This window comes from Heteronotia binoei, chromosome 15 (assembly GCF_032191835.1).
Source record: "Heteronotia binoei isolate CCM8104 ecotype False Entrance Well chromosome 15, APGP_CSIRO_Hbin_v1, whole genome shotgun sequence".
NCBI classification, from domain to species: Eukaryota; Metazoa; Chordata; class Lepidosauria; order Squamata; family Gekkonidae; genus Heteronotia; species Heteronotia binoei.
Window position 1 is genome coordinate 13,058,639 of NC_083237.1, and position 16,464 is coordinate 13,075,102.

A 16,464-nucleotide genomic window follows, 5' to 3' on the forward strand; every position below is an offset into this window, starting at 1 on the left:
ATGACAAAGATTATGGGATGGAAAATAAGTATATCCAAAGCATTGGCAATTATTAATTTGGATGGTGTGGGATTAAGATCCAAAGAGGATAGTAAATGGATTAATTTGATGTTAGTAGCAGCAGGACAAGTGATAGCAAGGAATTGGAAAGAAGCTGAGGAATTGACAATTAATCACTGGAGGGATAGAATGAATAATATAATTATTTTGGAGTATTTAACGATGAAGATACGAAGAATGAATGGATTAAAGGTTAGGGAACAGGAGGAGGGGTGGTTTAGGAAAATGGTGAGATATTTGGAAAAGTTTAAACAATTTAAGACGATTGGTTGGTTAATAAGAAAATGAATGGATAAGATGTTTAAATAGAGTGACGGAGTTGTATTTGGACGAAATGTTAATAGTTATATATTTATGGAATATTATAATGTATCTATGGCCTGGGACTCTCACAGAGGTGGATTGGTGGTGGAATACATAACAATAAAAATTTTTATAATAAAAAAAAAAAAAAAATTCCCTTCCTAATAATTCCCAGCATGGCGTTGGCCTTTTTTATTGCAATCGCACACTGTCTTGACATTTTCAGTGAGTTATCTACCACGACGCCAAGATCTCTCTCTTGGTCAGTCTCTGCCAGTTCACAACCCATCAACTTGTACTTGTAGCTGGGATTCCTGGCCCCAATGTGCGTTACTTTGCACTTGGCCACACTGAACATTACCTGCCACGTTGACGCCCACTCACCCAGCCTCAACAGATCCCTTTGGAGTTCCTCACAATCCTCTCTGGTTCTTACCAACCTGAACAATTTAGTGTCATCTGCAAACTTGGCCACTTCACTGCCTACTCTCAACTCCAAATCATTTATGAACAAATTAAGCAGCATGGGACCCAGTACTGAGCCCTGCGGCACTCCACTGCTTACTGTCCTCCACTGTGCAGACTGCCCATTTATATTCACTCTCTGCCTCCTATTAATTAGCCAGTTTTTGATCCACAAGAGGACCTGTCCTTTTACTCCATGACTCTCGAGCTTACTTAGCAGCCTTTGATGAGGAACTTTATCAAAAGCTTTCTGGAAGTCAAGGTAAACAATATCTATCGGGTCTCCTTTGTCCACATGTTTGTTCACCCCCTCAAAGAAATGTAACAGGTTAGTGAGGCAAGATCTTCCCTTACAGAACCCATGCTGAGACTTCCACAATAACTCGTGTTCATCAACGTGCCTACTCATTCTGTCCTTGATCATGGTTTCTACCAACTTTCCCGGTATTGAAGTCAGACTGACTGGTCTGTAGTTACTCGGATCTCCTCTGGAACCCTTTTTAAAGATGGGGGTGACATTTGCTACCTTCCAGTCCTCAGGAACGGAGGCAGATTTCAATGAAAGATTACATAATTTTGTCAAAAGATCCACAAGTTCAATTTTGAGTTCTTTCAGAACTCTTGGATGTATGCCATCTAGACCTGGTGACTTATTAGTTTTTAATTCATCTATCAATTGTAGGACTTCCTCTCTTGTCACCTCAATCTGACTCAGGTCTTTCAACACCCCTTCCAATAGAAGTGGTTCTGGAGCAGGCAAACACTTCTCATCTTCCCCAGTGAAGACGGAGGCAAAAAATGCATTCAGCTTCTCAGCCATTTCCCTGTCCTCCTTCAGTAATCCTTTGACCCCTTGGTCGTCCAAGGGCCCCACTGCCTCCCTGGCTGGTTTCCTGCTTCTAATATATTTGAAGACATTTTTATTGTTGGTCTTTATGTTTTTTGCAATATGCTCCTCATAGTCCCTTTTTGCCTGCCTGATCAGCCTTGCATTTGATTTGCCACTACCTGTGTTCCCTTTTATTAATTTCACTTGGACTAGCTTTCCACCGCTTAAAGGAGTCCTTCTTACCTTTTACAGCTTCCATTACTTTGTTTGTTAACCATGCAGGCTTTTTCTTATACCTGTTTGTGCCTTTCCTAACTTGTGGTATATATTTTATCTGAGCTTCTAGGATTGTAGTTTTAAACAGCCTCCAAGCTTCCCCAAGGGTTTTGACTGCATTTACCTTTCCTTTCAGTTTCCTCTTCATATGCCTCCTCATCTCAGAGAATTTACCCCTTTTAAAGTTAAACGTGGTTGTGCTGGTCTTTTGGAGCAACTCTCTATTTATACAAATGGTGAAATCAATAACATTATGGTCACTGCTCCCAAGCGGTGTGATCACTTTTACATCTCTCACCAAATCTTGGGCATTACTTAGGACCAAATCCAGGATCGCCCCACCCCTGGTAGGTTCAGAGACCATCTGCTCCATAGCACAGTCATTGAGAGCATCTAGAAACTCAATCTCTTTCTCTTGACCAGAACACATATTGACCCAATCAATCTGCGGGTAGTTAAAATCACCTATGACGACACAGTCTTTACGTCTAGCCACCATCTTTAAGCCTTCCATCATATTATAGTCGTCCTCTATCTTTTGATTTGGTGGGCGATAACGAACTCCCATAGTTAAATTGCCTTTTGGGCCCTCTATTTCAACCCAAAGCATTTCTAGAAGGGAGTCTAATTCTCTGACCTCAGTCTTACTGGACCAGATGCCCTCTCTGACATACAGAGCCACCCCACCTCCAACCCTTCCCTCCCTATCTTTCCGGTATAACATATCTAGGAATCACTGTGTCCCTTTTTTATTGCAATCGCACACCGTCTTGACATGTTTTCTCCCAACATTAAACATTCCAACTCACCAATTTTACTTTGAAGACTTCTAGCATTTGTGTAGAAACATCTATAATTTCCCAGGCAAGCCAGGCTCGCCACCTTCCTCCTGCCGCCTCGAGACTCTGGCAGGCAGTCCATTCTGTTTGTCACCGTCTCAGTGGACAACTCTGATCCATTACCCGGTAGAAAAGTAGCAGCTAACCCTTCATCTCTTTGAGATGAGTCTTCCCGAATAAGAGACATTTCATCTCCTGTCGGCTTTCCCCCAAGATTTAGTTTAAAAACTGCTCTACCACCTTTTTGATTTTAAGCAGCCTGGTTCCATCCGGGGACAAATGGAGACCGTCTCTTTTGTACAGCTCCCGCTTGTTCCAGAAAGCATCCCAGTGCCTAACAAACTTAAACCCTTCCTCCTTACACCATCATCTCATCCACACATTGAGACTTCTAATTTGTGCCTGTCTCTCCAGCCCTGCATGTGGAACAGGTAGCACTTCTGAGAAGGCCACCTTGGAGGTCCTGGCCTTAAATCTCCCACCTAGCAGACTAAATTTTTCCTCCAGGACCTCACGACTGCATTTCCCCACATCGTTGGTGCCAACATGCACCACGACCACCGGCTCCTCCCCAGCACTGTCTACTACACGCGTAATGTCTGCTACCTTCGCACCAGGCAGGCAAGTCACCATATGGTCAGTACGCGGTTTTGCCACCCAGCTGTCTACTTGCCTAAGGGTTGAATCACCAACTACCAAGACCTCCCCTCTCTCCCTGCCCAGGGATGGTTCCTTGGCGCGAAAGGATTCCCGCTCACCAACCGAAGAAGAGGTCCCTTCTGAGGGCGCATTCCCCTTATCCTCAGCCCGGTGCCTTGTTCCCTCTCGACCCTCAAGCTCCCTGGCAGCAACAGGGCTGCCACGTTCAGAGCAGGGCTCATCTAATACGCCCCCAAGAGTCTTCCCTGAGTGCCTAACTGACTGTCCCTGCTTCTCCAGGGCAGTCACCTCGGTCTCAAGGGTACGAACTCGTTCCCTGAGGACCAGGAGCTCCTTGCATCGAGCACACACCCAAGACTTCTGTCCTGTGGGCAGATAGTCATACATGTGACACTCAGTGCAAAATTTGGAAAGCCCCCCCCCCCCCCCGGCTGGCATTCTACCTTCATGATAGCTTTTTAAAAATATGCAGTCCCCTTTTAAACCCTGTTTGTTTATGTGGTTCCCCACCTGGAAAGTCTACTTACCTTATTGGGAACACAAGGAATCTGGGTTCCTGGTCCTTACACAGCCCCCAGGCCAAGAGCCCTTTAGCTCTCGCCAACGGCTGAAGAAGATGATATTGGATTTATATCCCGCCCTCCACTCCGAAGAGTCTCAGAGCGGCTCACAATCTCCTTCCTCTCCCACAACAGACACCCTGTGAGGTGGGTGGGGCTGAGAGAGCTCTCCCAGAAGCTGCCCTTTCAAGGATAACTCGGCAAGAGCTATGGCTGACCCAAGGCCATTCCAGCAGCTGCAAGTGGAGGAGTGGGGAATCAAACCTGGTTCTCCCAGATAAGAGAAGAAGAAGGATTGCAGATTTATACCCCGCCCTTCTCCCTGAATCAGAGACTCAGAGCGGCTTACAATCTCTTATATCTTCTCTCCCCACAACAGACACCCTGTGACGCAGGTGGAGTTGAGAGAGCTTTCCCAGAAGATGCCCTTTCAAGGACAACCTCTGCGAGAGCTATGGCTGACCCAAGACCATTCCAGCAGATGCAAGTGGAGAAGTGGGGAATCAAGCCCGGTTCTCCCAGATAAGAGTCTCCCCTTTCGAGGACAACCTCTGCGAGAGCTATGGCTGACCCAAGGCCATTCCAACAGATGCAAGTGGAGGAGTGAGGGCATCAAACCCGGTTCTCCCAGAAGAGTCTCCCCTTTCAAGGACAACCTCTGCCAGAGCTATGGCTGACCTAAGGCCATCCCAGCAGGTGCAAGTGGAGGAGGGGGGAATCAAACCCGGTTCTCCCAGATAAGAGTCCGCGCACTTAACCACTACACCAAACTGAGGCCCACAGACCATCAGAAACAATTCAAGCCTGCAGCTGGGGTCAGGTCTAGGACCGCAAGGGCATGTCTGTATGCTTGTGCTTGCGGCAAAGCAGGTTTAGGGTAACAAGCCATCTTCTAGGCATGGAGCCGGGGTCACTGGGAATGTTTGTGTGTGTGTCAAGGGAGGAGGAGATATTTGTGAAGTTCCTGCACTGTGTGTGTGTGTGTGTGGGGGGGTTGGACTAGATGACCCTGGAGGTCCCTCTCAACTCTTATGATTCTATGATAAGCAGTAGATGCATCATTATACCCACGGCTTTTTCTGCAGCGGGGACTTCTTTGCGCATTAGGCCACACACCTCTGATGCAGTCAATCCTCCAAGAGCTTACAGGGCTCTTCTTACTGGCTTCATGTGCAAAGGAGTTCCTGCTATAAAACAAGCCCTGTCTTTTCCGAAGTGGCCCGGAGACAAATCACTTCCCGACCCTGAAGTGGCAATCGGCATTTCCCTGGAGAAAGGGCCACGAGAACTAAGCCCTGAGGCGACCCTTCCTGCCCTCCTTCTCATGATCTGCCCGATTCACAGAATCAGCCCTGCAGCCAGATGGCCCTCTAGCCTCTGTTTAAAAATCACCAAGCAAGGAGAGCCCACCGCCTCCCGAGGAAGCCTGTCTACAGAGTCTTGTCTTCCACCACCCGTGTGGTTAAGCCCCAACCTCCCTTCCTTATACTATACCAGCAATGCCAAAAGCAGGCGGCTGCCCCCTCCCTGCCCAATCTCTGCCCCCCCCCCCGCCTTTACCATGCGAGCAGCCATCTCCAGCAGCTCCTTGCGGGCCAGCTGAACCCCCTGAGGGTCTCCCTCGATCCGGATCAGGTTGCTCTTCTCGTTGTCGGGGGGGATGCGGACGGAGACCTTGTGCTGTTCCTTGATGCGGTTGACTGTCAAAAGGTTACGGGAAACGGTATCAGAGAGTACCAGAGAGATAAAAAGCAGTATTTATCATCTCATTACATACACTAAACTCACTTTCTCCAAGTATGGTGATATATCCACAGTATTCCAATGTATTTCTCTTCTAGGACAGTGCATCAGAATAATGCTTTTGTACTGACATACTGAAGCAAGGGATATTGGCTGCTTATCGCATTACATAAGCCAAACCCACTTTCACCAAATATGGCGATATATCCACAGTATTCCAATGTATTTCTCTTTTAGGACAGTGTATCAGAATAATGCTTATGTATTGACATATTCAAGCAAGGGATATTGGCTGTTTGTCTCATTACATATACTAAACCCATCTTCCACTATATTTTAATGTATTTTTTTCCTAATGACAAACCAGAATGATGTATATATTTATGTTACGTGTTAAAAGGTAAATTAGCTGGACAGGAAAAACTTCTGGGAAAGAAATGCCCTCATTTTGACCCAGGTTTATTGGCAATAGAATAATTAACAGGCATTCTCACATTCTGACATGTTACTGTTGTATGGTTTCCCACGCTAATGCAACCCAGATCAAAGGTTTTCTGAATTTGTTAATTTCACTATTCTGCTATTGGATTTTAACTTTGTACCACTTGGCATTCCAAACCCCACCAGCTATATGTGGCTCTGCTTACTGTACCTCATTCCGCGTCTGAAGAAGTGTGCATGCACACGAAAGCTTACGTTCTGAATAAAACTAAGTTGGTCTTAAAGGTACGATCGACTCCTCTTTTGTTCTACTACTTCAGACCAACACGGCTGCCTACTTGGAAGTATCAGAGAGAGAACAAACACCCGCCCCTCCTTGTCGATCGTGGTCTGTGCAAGGCGTGACCAAACATGTCAAAGGGGTGAGGGGCCTGGGAAGGAAGGAAGTGGCCACTGTCTGGTCCTTTCAAAAAAAGGGCTCTGCCCTTCCCGTTCCGGCAAATCTCACATGCCAAGAAAAAGGCTTCAAAGGCTAGGAAGGGATGTGGAACTCATTTGTTACGAGGGATGGATCTGACATAAATGAGACCTTGTCGGGCCGGACTGTGTGTCATAAAAAGTAACGCCAGGTAACAGAGATATAAACTTTCTACAGGACACAAACAAACCCAATTAAAGGTTTTTTTAAACATGCTTAAAAGATGAGCACTCTTGCAATACTTTGTTCAATTGTCTCTGATAACTAACACCTCTTGCTCTGAATTACTGCATCAAAATTGGAGAAAATGTCTGTGCTGCAGCGATCTTGAGTATGCTGTTCAGGTGCTTATCAGTAAGCTGCAAACCTCCTTTTGATTTACTGACATCCATTACAGAGATTTCGTGGTCAATGCTTTGAGCCTAAGACCCAGAGGAAAATATGAAACGGCTGGGCACTGCAAGGTTTTGTGCATAAGTTGCATTATGTGCTGGTCAGCCAATGGAGAAAATCATAAGCTTTGCTCTGCAGCTTGACTGAGCAAGCATGGCAAAGCAAGCGGTGAAACAGAAGAAAGCAAGAGGAAGAAGCAGATGACAGTGAGTTGCTCGTGGGCCTGATAGCAGCCCTCTGGGGGCCTGATCTGACCCATGGGCCACATGTTTGACACCCCTGCGTGTAGACTGACTGTCACAAGGCGCGGGGTATGGCATCCTCTTCCCCCACCCCCAGTGCTTTAAGTTGTACAGACAGACTGGAACCTGCAGGAAAGGCAGTAGGGCACCTGCAGTAGAATTATGCAGAACCAATTGGCGAAAATTGACCAGCAAAAGTCAGTGTTCTTGATATTCAGCAAGCTAGCAGAACGGAAGATTGGTATCACTTACCGTGAAGCTTCCTTCTCGGTGGACTGGCAGTGGGTCGGTCCGACTACTGGGTATAGGCTCCTCCTCCTCGTCACAGGGTCGGGTGCTCCAATCGATCCGGAGGGGGAGTGGCCTATACCACCCAGGACGCGCCAGTTGTATCCAAGCCGCATCCCCCTAATAATAAAAATTTTCACCACCTCCCCATTCACGTACAGAAACGAATAAATGAGAAGATTAGTTTATCACAGTTCAACACACCATACAAAATGGCAGATTGAAAGAAAAAGTCATTGTCAAGCAAAGCAAAGGTAATATCCTCCCCACAGGGAAAGCACCATTGCTCCAGAATCCATCTCCAAAACCCAGGAAGCCGCTCAACTTCAACGGGCGGGCCAGACCGACCCACTGCCAGTCCACCGAGAAGGAAGCTTCACGGTAAGTGATACCAATCTTCCGTTCTCCGGTGGTCTGGACAGTGGGTCGGTCCGACTACTGGGACGTAACAAAGCTGAACATCCCCGGGCGGGACCGGCTTCCCTGTTTAGAGTGCGTGCTGCAGCACACGCCTCCCAAAGGCCGCCTCCGCTGAAGCCCATTTATCCACCTTATAGTGTCTGGTAAAGGTATGTACCGATTTCCAAGTCGCTGCCTTACACACAGCTTCTAAGGACGGAAAAGACCGGTACACAGCTGATGTTGCAGCACCCCTTAGAGAATGGGCCGTGATCCCATCTGGAGGGGTTTGACCTTGGGCCTTGTAAGCCAAAACAATGCACTCCCGTAGCCACCTGCTAAGGGAGGAAGTGGAGACCTGTCATCCCTGCAACTTCTTGCTAAACGAAACAAACAATGCATCAGACTTCCTCCAGTCTTTTGTGCGATCAATGTAAAAACTAAGTGCCCTCCTAACATCTAAACAGTGCAGCTCCCTTTCCTTGGGAGACTGGGGATTGGGACAAAAATTTGGAAGAACCAACTCCTGGGACCTATGAAAAACAGAATTAACTTTAGGAATGAAAGATGGGTCTGGTCTCAGTACCACCTTTTCATTATGGAAAACACAAAGCTCCTTGTCAACCGACAGGGCCCTTAATTCAGACACTCTCCGTGCTGTAGTGATACCCACTAGAAAAATTGTTTTTAGAGTCAGTTCCTTCAGTCCACAGGAATCCATAGGTTCGAAGGGACGCCCACACAAGGCATTCAGTACTATATTCAACTTCCACGAGGGGAATCTATGTACCTGCGGGGGCTTAAGGAGAGCAACACCCTTCAGGAACCGTTTAATATGTGGATGCGCTGACAAGGATTTACGCCCCCGCACCCCCTGTATAGACGATATGGCCGCCACCTGACGCCGTAGCGTGCTGGTAGAAAGCCCCTTGTCTGCCCCTTCCTGAAGAAAACCTAGAATACCATTTACCTTCACCTTCATCGGATCCCACCCCCGTAAGGTAGACCACGAAGCAAAAACCTTCCAGGTGGTATTGTATATCCTATTAGTGGAACACTTACGCTATGCCAACATAGTGTCCACCACTCTGGTGCTATAACCTAGTTCCTTGAGCTGCAACCGCTCAGCCTCCAAACTGTCAATTGCAACATGTCTGGTTGAGGGTGAGACATGTTGCCCTGTGTCAGAAGGTCGTCCCTTCCCGGCAGCCGCCAAGGAGGCTGAATAGACAACCTCAGAAGCTCCTGGAACCATGACCGTCTCGGCCAGAAGGGAGCCACCAACACCATCTCTGCCTTTAGTTCCACCACCCTCTGTAACACCCTGGGTAATAGAGGAAGGGGCGGGAAGGCCTACACTAGTCCCGTCGGCGCTGAGGGCATCGGTTCCTTCTGCCCTTGTGTCTCTGACCTTGGCAAAGAACCTGTCCACTTGGCAATTTTCTGCCGTGGCACACAAGTCCACTGACACTGGTCAGTACCTGTCCACTATTAGACTGAAGGTGTCCCTGTGTAACCTCCATTCTGTTTGGTCCAGCCAGCGTCTGCTGAGCCAATCCGCTAGCCGATTGTCCTTCCCTGGAACATGCACCGCTTTGATTGACAGGAGATTGACTTCGGCCCACTCGAAGAGAACCTTCGCCTCGGCATGAAGGGATTTCACCCTGGTTCCTCCCTGTCGATTTACATATGCTTTGGCGGTTGAGTTGTCCGTTTTCACCAGGACATGGTGACCCCTCAGAACTGCCTGCAACCCTTGCAACCCTAACCGGATTGCCCTGAGTTCCAGGAAGTTGATACTGCACTTCATCTCATGAGGCTCCCACTGACCCTGGATCATTTGATCCTGTGAGTGAGCCCCCCAACCCCATAAACTGGCATCTGTAGTCATGCAAACACTCTGAGGTTCGCGAAGCGGGTAACCTGGACTGAAAAGACCCGGGTTCAACCACCACTGTAACTGGGACGTCACCTCTAACGGTAATGTCACCAGTTTGGGAATTTTGTTCCCTATAATCTCCTGAAAAGGCCGCAGAAAAAATTGTGGGGGACGAGTGTGGAATCTGGCCCAAGACAGTAGATCCTGAAAGGATACCATCATCCTTAAGACTTGTGCTAACTTCATAACTGACACCTTCGGTTGCTGTAACACCCCTTGCAGAAGGAGGCACAACTTCTCCCGTCTCTCTGGGGTTAAGAAGACTCTGTCCACCTTTGTATCTATTTCCACTCCCAGATGCACTAGCCTCTGAGAGGGAAGAAGATTGCTCTTCTCTAGGTTCACCACGAAGCCGTGAGAGCGCAACATGGTCACTGTCTGCTGCATGCCCTTCAGGCATTGCTGGTGGGACCCTGCCTTCACCAGAATGTCATCCAGGTAAGGAAATAGGGCCACACCCTGCAATCTCAGCTCCGCCACCAGAATTTTTGTGAATACCCAGGGCGAAGACTTCAGACCAAACGGCTGTCTCCATCTTGAAATGACTTGTCAGGATGAACTTGTTGAGCCATTTCAGATCCAGGATGGTTCTGAACTCCCCGCTCTTTTTTGGAACTAAAAATATCACCGAATAGACCCCCAAACCCTGTTGAAGTACCGGGACGGCCTTCACTGCCCCTATATTCACCAAGTGCTGAATGGCCGACAACATTGCTCTGTGAGTAGATAAATCTTTTTTCCGGGGAACCCCTCGAAAATGGTTGGGGGGAAGAGAGTGGAATTCCAAGGCGTAACCTTGTTCCACTACTTCTAAAACCCACTTGTCCTGGATTGACTGGTTCCAGATGTCTGTGAAAAGGGAAAGACGACCCCCTATTTTGTTTGTCGGCTGGTGAGAGGCATAGTCACTGGGATCCTCCTTTCTTGGAGGGATTTTTGGAACCCTGATCTGACTTCCCAGAATAGTATGGTTTGGGATCACGCCCCTTCTGCTGCCACTTCCCTCTGAAGGGACGAAAGGGACCTGGTCTGGATGGTTTCTTCGAATCTCGAAAGGAAGGAAAGGACTTCCTCTGTTTCGACTCTTTACTCTTGGAAGGTAAAACCTTCTTTTTATCCTTGTTCTCAATGAGGTATCTATCTAGACCCTCCCCGAACAACAAGGTTCCTTTAAAAGGCACCGCTGCCACCCTGGCCTGGGCTGCAGTGTCGACCTCCCAATTACGCAACCAAATGTTGCGTCTGGCAGCTACCCCACATGCCATGGCTCTGGCCGCCAGTTGCATGGTGTCTAATGAACTATCTGCCACGAAGGCAGCGGATAAAGCAATCTTTTTTTTTTTTTGCTCGTCCTTGAACTCCTTAGGAGCTCCACTGTCTGCTGCTGCCAAGTTATTAGACCACGTGCACATTGCTCTGGCAAACAATGAAGACGTAGTGGCTGCCTTGATGGCCCAAGATGTCACTTCAAACTCTTTGCGTAAAGCTTGCTCAATCCTCCTATCGCATGGATCCCTGGGTAAACCATCTGCGTCCATAGGAAGGACCGAATTGGAAATCAGGCTAGTTACAGGGTCACCCACTGTTGGTAACTTTAATCTCTTAGTAACCTGTAGAATAAGAGAATAAAGTTTGGAGAGAATCTGTTGGTTTGCTTTAGGCTTAGTCGGACGTTCCCATTCACTTTGACTAAGGCAAAAAAGGCCGCAGGCAAAGGAACCCCTGTCTGAGCACTGCTCAATTTTGGCATCATCTCCCCTGAACCTGTGGGGAGATCAGGATCCAACTCCTCATTTTCTTTAGGAGTGGGTACAAAGTTGAGGGTCCTCAGTACTTTGGGAAGCAATTTTGAATAGTATTCAGAAGGAAAGAGCCTAGATTGAACAGTGTCAGTCTGCTCCTCCTCGTCTGACAGTGCACCCTCCTCCTTATCTGACTGCTCAGTCTTCTGATTCCTCAGCTGAGCTCAGGAGGGGGGAGTCCAAACCCAAAGGAGGCTTGATCTAGAGCGTCCTTCCATAGTGCCACTGGGACTAGTATCTCTGCCCCTTTTCCTTCCATCCTTCCTTTTTGGCTGTAGGGAAGCAGGGGAGTCCAGCTGCTGACAAAGGTCCTGTCCCAACTCTTTTAGCAGCTCTTTCTTAAGCCAAAGGACTAAATTTGACTTGGCATCCTCTCCTGTGAGGTCAGGATTCTGAGCCTCCTGTTGAGGAGTCAGAGCCCCAGACAGAAGAGGTAGATCACATTCGCTGTGTGAGTTGCTGTGAGAGCTAGTCGCCATTTTGTTGCTTTTCACGTCCCTATAAGGGAAGGAAAGGCAAATGCAACTAAAAAAGAAGCGGAAAAGGCTCAAATGGAGGACAGAATGCCTCCGTTGCGCCCTCTAACGGGCTTTTGTGTATCTTGCCTTCCAGTCAGGAACAAACCCCCTCAGAGGCCTTTCTCTCTCACTCCTTTGCCAAGTCTACCCGACTAGGCCGTCCGAAGGAGAGACAACGCAGGCAGCATGGGGACCCTTCTGAAGCCCCGTGGATCCGCGCGCAGCCCTATTGCTGTAGGGTGACTTACCGCGCTGCCGCTCCGCTTGCCTCCTCTCTTTCCTTCCCGCTTGGTTCCAATCGCGTCTGCGAGGGAACAAAGCGCTGCAGGCGTCTGCCGCTCGCTCAAGGTCTACTCGCGAGTAGACCCTGCAGACTGCCGCCACCAGCGTTGTTGGGACCCATCCCAACGCTTCCGGTCTGTGAGGGAACGAAGCGCTGCGGGCGTCTGCCGCTCGCTCAAGGTCTACTCGCGAGTAGACCCTGCAGACTGCCGCCACCGGCGTTGTTGGGACCGATCCCAACGCTTCCGGTCTGTGAGGGAACGAAGCGCTGCGGGCGTCTGCCGCTCGCTCAAGGTCTACTCGCGAGTAAACCCTGCAGACTGCCGCCACCGGCGTTGTTGGGACCGATCCCAACGCTTCCGGTCTGTGTTTTATTTCAATAATCCGGATCTTCTGCGCTCCTCAGCAAGCGCCTGGAGAAAAACCGTCCTGCCTCGTGCAGGGCCGGGAGAAAAACTGGCGCGTCCTGGGTGGTATAGGCCACTCCCCCTCCGGATCGATTGGAGCACCCGACCCTGTGACGAGGAGGAGGAGCCTATACCCAGTAGTCGGACCGACCCACTGTCCAGACCACCGGAGAATAGATGTTCCTTTGACGCAAAAATTTCAGAAGCATTTGCACAGAACACTGAGGCTGACACACACGTATACACAAAAGGCCCTGGTTTTTGTGCTCAACAAGGAAAGCCCGGGACACGCAAAGACTCACTGTTGGCTCCGTTCTTCCCTATCAGATGGCGATGAAATCGCTGATCTATGAGCACTTCGGTGTAATCCATTCGACCGAGCTGCAAAGGCAGGGAGGAGATGGGGACAGTGGTTGGGAAAGGCTCTGCTGGAAGACTACTGAGCAATGTTGTTGTTTTTTTTAAAAAAATTATTACTTTATCTATAATCATTATATACGGTCGACGTATAACCCAAGAATAATGATTCTCAAATCAGAAATGGGCTAAAACACTGAACGAAGGGCGTGATCGTCTAGACCGGCCCAACAACTGAATGGTTCATTTTCTCTCCAAAAATGGAAGCCATTTTTCTAGGTAGGAGGCGGGACTGTTTTCTGAGCCATTAATATTTTCAGCAATGTTATCAAATATAAAAGAGTCCCAGACTTTTACATACCATTGATCGACAGTAGGTGTAATATTCTTCCACTAATAAGCAATCTTTGTGGGTAAAAGAACCTTGCTCCGTAGCCTAGCCTTCGGGGCAGTTAATGCAGCTCTCTAGTTAACCCGCCCGTGCAGGCATCTGCTTCGTCTTCCCTAGGAAAGAATGCATCAACTTGCAGGGAGGGGGCAGTAAAGCAACCGAGTGTGCTCACCAGGTCCCGAATGATTTCCTGTATTTGCACCTGAGCCAGTTCCACCTCTTCGGTGGGTCCCTCCAACGTGATCTTCTCGTCTCCATCCGTGAATTCAATATGAACCTGAAACAGGTGACCGGGGTTTTAAACAGACAGGCCTCGCAGGCCAGAGGAAGAAATGAGATTCTGGATGAAACGGTATCTTTTTCTAAAGGTGATTTACCTGCAGTGAGAATAGCTTCCGAAGTAAGACAGGTGCACTTTGCAAAAGTTTATTCTTAAGTTTATGAGCTACAAATCTAACTAAATTGGGGGGGGGGGGGGCGGTGGTGGTGAGGAACAGTGATAGTAAGCATGTGGACTAGCAACTTTGCAGCCTTTATTTGAAGGCTGCTTCTGTTATCCATTAGGAAGGGGCAAAGAACAAAGACTGGAGACTTCACCAGGCACTTGGAAACCTTTCCTTCAAAACAAATCGTACCTATGTATCGAATAGTAAAGTGTGAGGATATCTAAATCCACAGGGCCACGCTGACACTAAACAGATTTTTCTGTGAAACTGGAGGACCGCCCCCCCCCCTCCCCGCCGCTTTTAAAATACAAAGTGAAGTCTCTAAAGATACATTGTGGGGAAGTTTGAATTCTTTTTCGGAGCTGGCAGCAACAGACACCCCAAACGCTATCGCTGCTACAGCCAGGCATAATTGAGGAGGGATCACGGGCTCCCCACTTGTATATTCAAATCCAAAGCTCTTCAAATTGTACATCTATGGCTTTCCCGTTCCAGCACTTGCCTTGGGTAGCTGTTGGGTAATTCTACCAATGTTCTGTCCTTTTTTTCCGATTATAAAACGATGTAACCAAGCCGGGGCCGTTACTTCAGCTACCATCACACTCTTTGCCTGAAGGAGTAAGCGAGAGAAGGGTCAGACACACACAGTTGCCTTCTTGGGGATGACTACCTGGATTAGTATTGTGGGGTTTTGTTTAAAGAGGCATCCTCAGTAGTCAGCAACACAGGCGTTTCCCCATCCACTTCTGGGGTTTTGTAATGCCTGTGTTCTGCCTCTAGGTGCCGCTACCGTGCTGTCTGTTTAGGTATTCTGTTCCTGTGGAGCGAATATTCCCAACTCAATTCAGCATATACTGCTTGACTGTTCCTTTTATCACAATCTCCGTAAAGATTTATTTTGCGAGCTTCCTTTCTCCCCAGATTTGTCTACTCTGCCACCCTGTTATTATTTATCGAACGATACCGAGGGGGAGGTTAGCGAGGCGGTGGCAAAATTTTTGGCCGACATCCTTACATTTAAATCTGACCGTGTATGAATGCATCTGTAAGCTCGCTTTCGTTTCGATTTTATCTCCCATGTTTAAATTTTTATATTCTGTGTATTTTTATTTGCAACTGTTATGCCATTAAAGGTTTGGTATGGTATGGCTTAGGTAGTCACTCCACACCACGCTAACAACCCAACACCAGAAGTGATGTACATCGCTGTGCGAATGATCAGTTGCTTCAGCGAAGTCAGACTCATTGGCATGTGATGAGGAAAGGCGGAATTCTCCAACCTGATTAAACGCAGGTGGAACTTCTTCCGAATGAGCCAGCGAACATGCTCGTGGTAGGCAGTGGCTAGTGGGTGCAGAAAGGAGAGGGCAAACACCAACGAGTGAATCTTTGGCAGACCTGGCGCTCTCTACTGGAATGGGGGGCGTTTTCCGCTACGCGGGTCTCAAAACTGAGAAGGTTAACCAACCAAGTTGAGGGCCTAACGTTAACATCAATATATAGCTCAGATATTATAAAAAAATGCATGTATGTATTGCCATGTAATTAAAAACACTGAAAGGCCCAATGTTAACCTCATTACAAATTAAAATACATAAAACACAAGTGAAACTTGTTTTTAATTATCTGCAGGCCTTGAATTCAGCAGGAGTTCACAGGAGCACAGCTCCTGAACCTTCCTGAGCGTTCCACCTCCTCCTTCTGAGAGTTCCACCTCCTTGTCCGTTGAATAGTAAGTGCAGCTGCATAAATACAGGTTGCTTACCTGTAACTGTAGATCTTCGAGTGGTCATCTGTGCATTCATACTCATGGAATATAGCGCCTGCACCAATCCCCCGAATTGGTACCTAAAAAGCCCGGGATTTTTTTGCTCTCGGCGCCAGTGGGCATGCGTGGGCATCCCAGCACACATGCTCACAGACGCCAGCGCGCAGATCCCGCCAGTTACTTCTTGACCGATGGAAGCCCCCTAACATAGGGAGACCGTCAGCAGTGGGGAAGGAGGGCGGGTAGTGTGAATGCACAGATGACAACTCGAAGATCTACAGTTACAGGTAAGCAACCTGTCTATCTTCTTCGTGGTCTCTGTGCTTCACACTCATGGGAGATTAGCAAGCAAGACATACCTGGAGGCGGGAAGATGGTCAACCAGAAGAGACAGCTTGCAGGACCGCAGCTCCCAGACGAGTCCTCTGCTGAGCATGTACATCCAGAGCGTAGTGCTTCATGAAAGCATGCGGAGAGGACCAGGTGGCAGCCTTGCACACATCTGTCAGGGAAACACCTTTCAGGAATGCCACCAACGTCGCCATCGCTCTAGTAGAGTGTCCACGAATGGGCCCAGG

The 16,464-nt window shown here is 48.3% G+C and overlaps 1 protein-coding gene across 2 annotated transcripts in view; it reads right to left on the minus strand.

Moving 5' to 3' along the window:
* Positions 1-16,464, minus strand: part of LOC132583767 (vigilin-like) — a 123,822-nt gene that overhangs the window by 39,627 nt on the left and 67,731 nt on the right. For both annotated transcript variants that reach the window (XM_060255420.1, XM_060255421.1), the window contains exons 9-12: positions 14,630-14,728; positions 13,845-13,958; positions 13,227-13,305; positions 5,553-5,692 (exon numbers count right to left, since the gene is read on the minus strand). In XM_060255420.1, the coding sequence (XP_060111403.1) occupies positions 5,553-5,692; positions 13,227-13,305; positions 13,845-13,958; positions 14,630-14,728 (432 nt within the window). The remainder of the gene's footprint in view (positions 1-5,552; positions 5,693-13,226; positions 13,306-13,844; positions 13,959-14,629; positions 14,729-16,464) is intronic.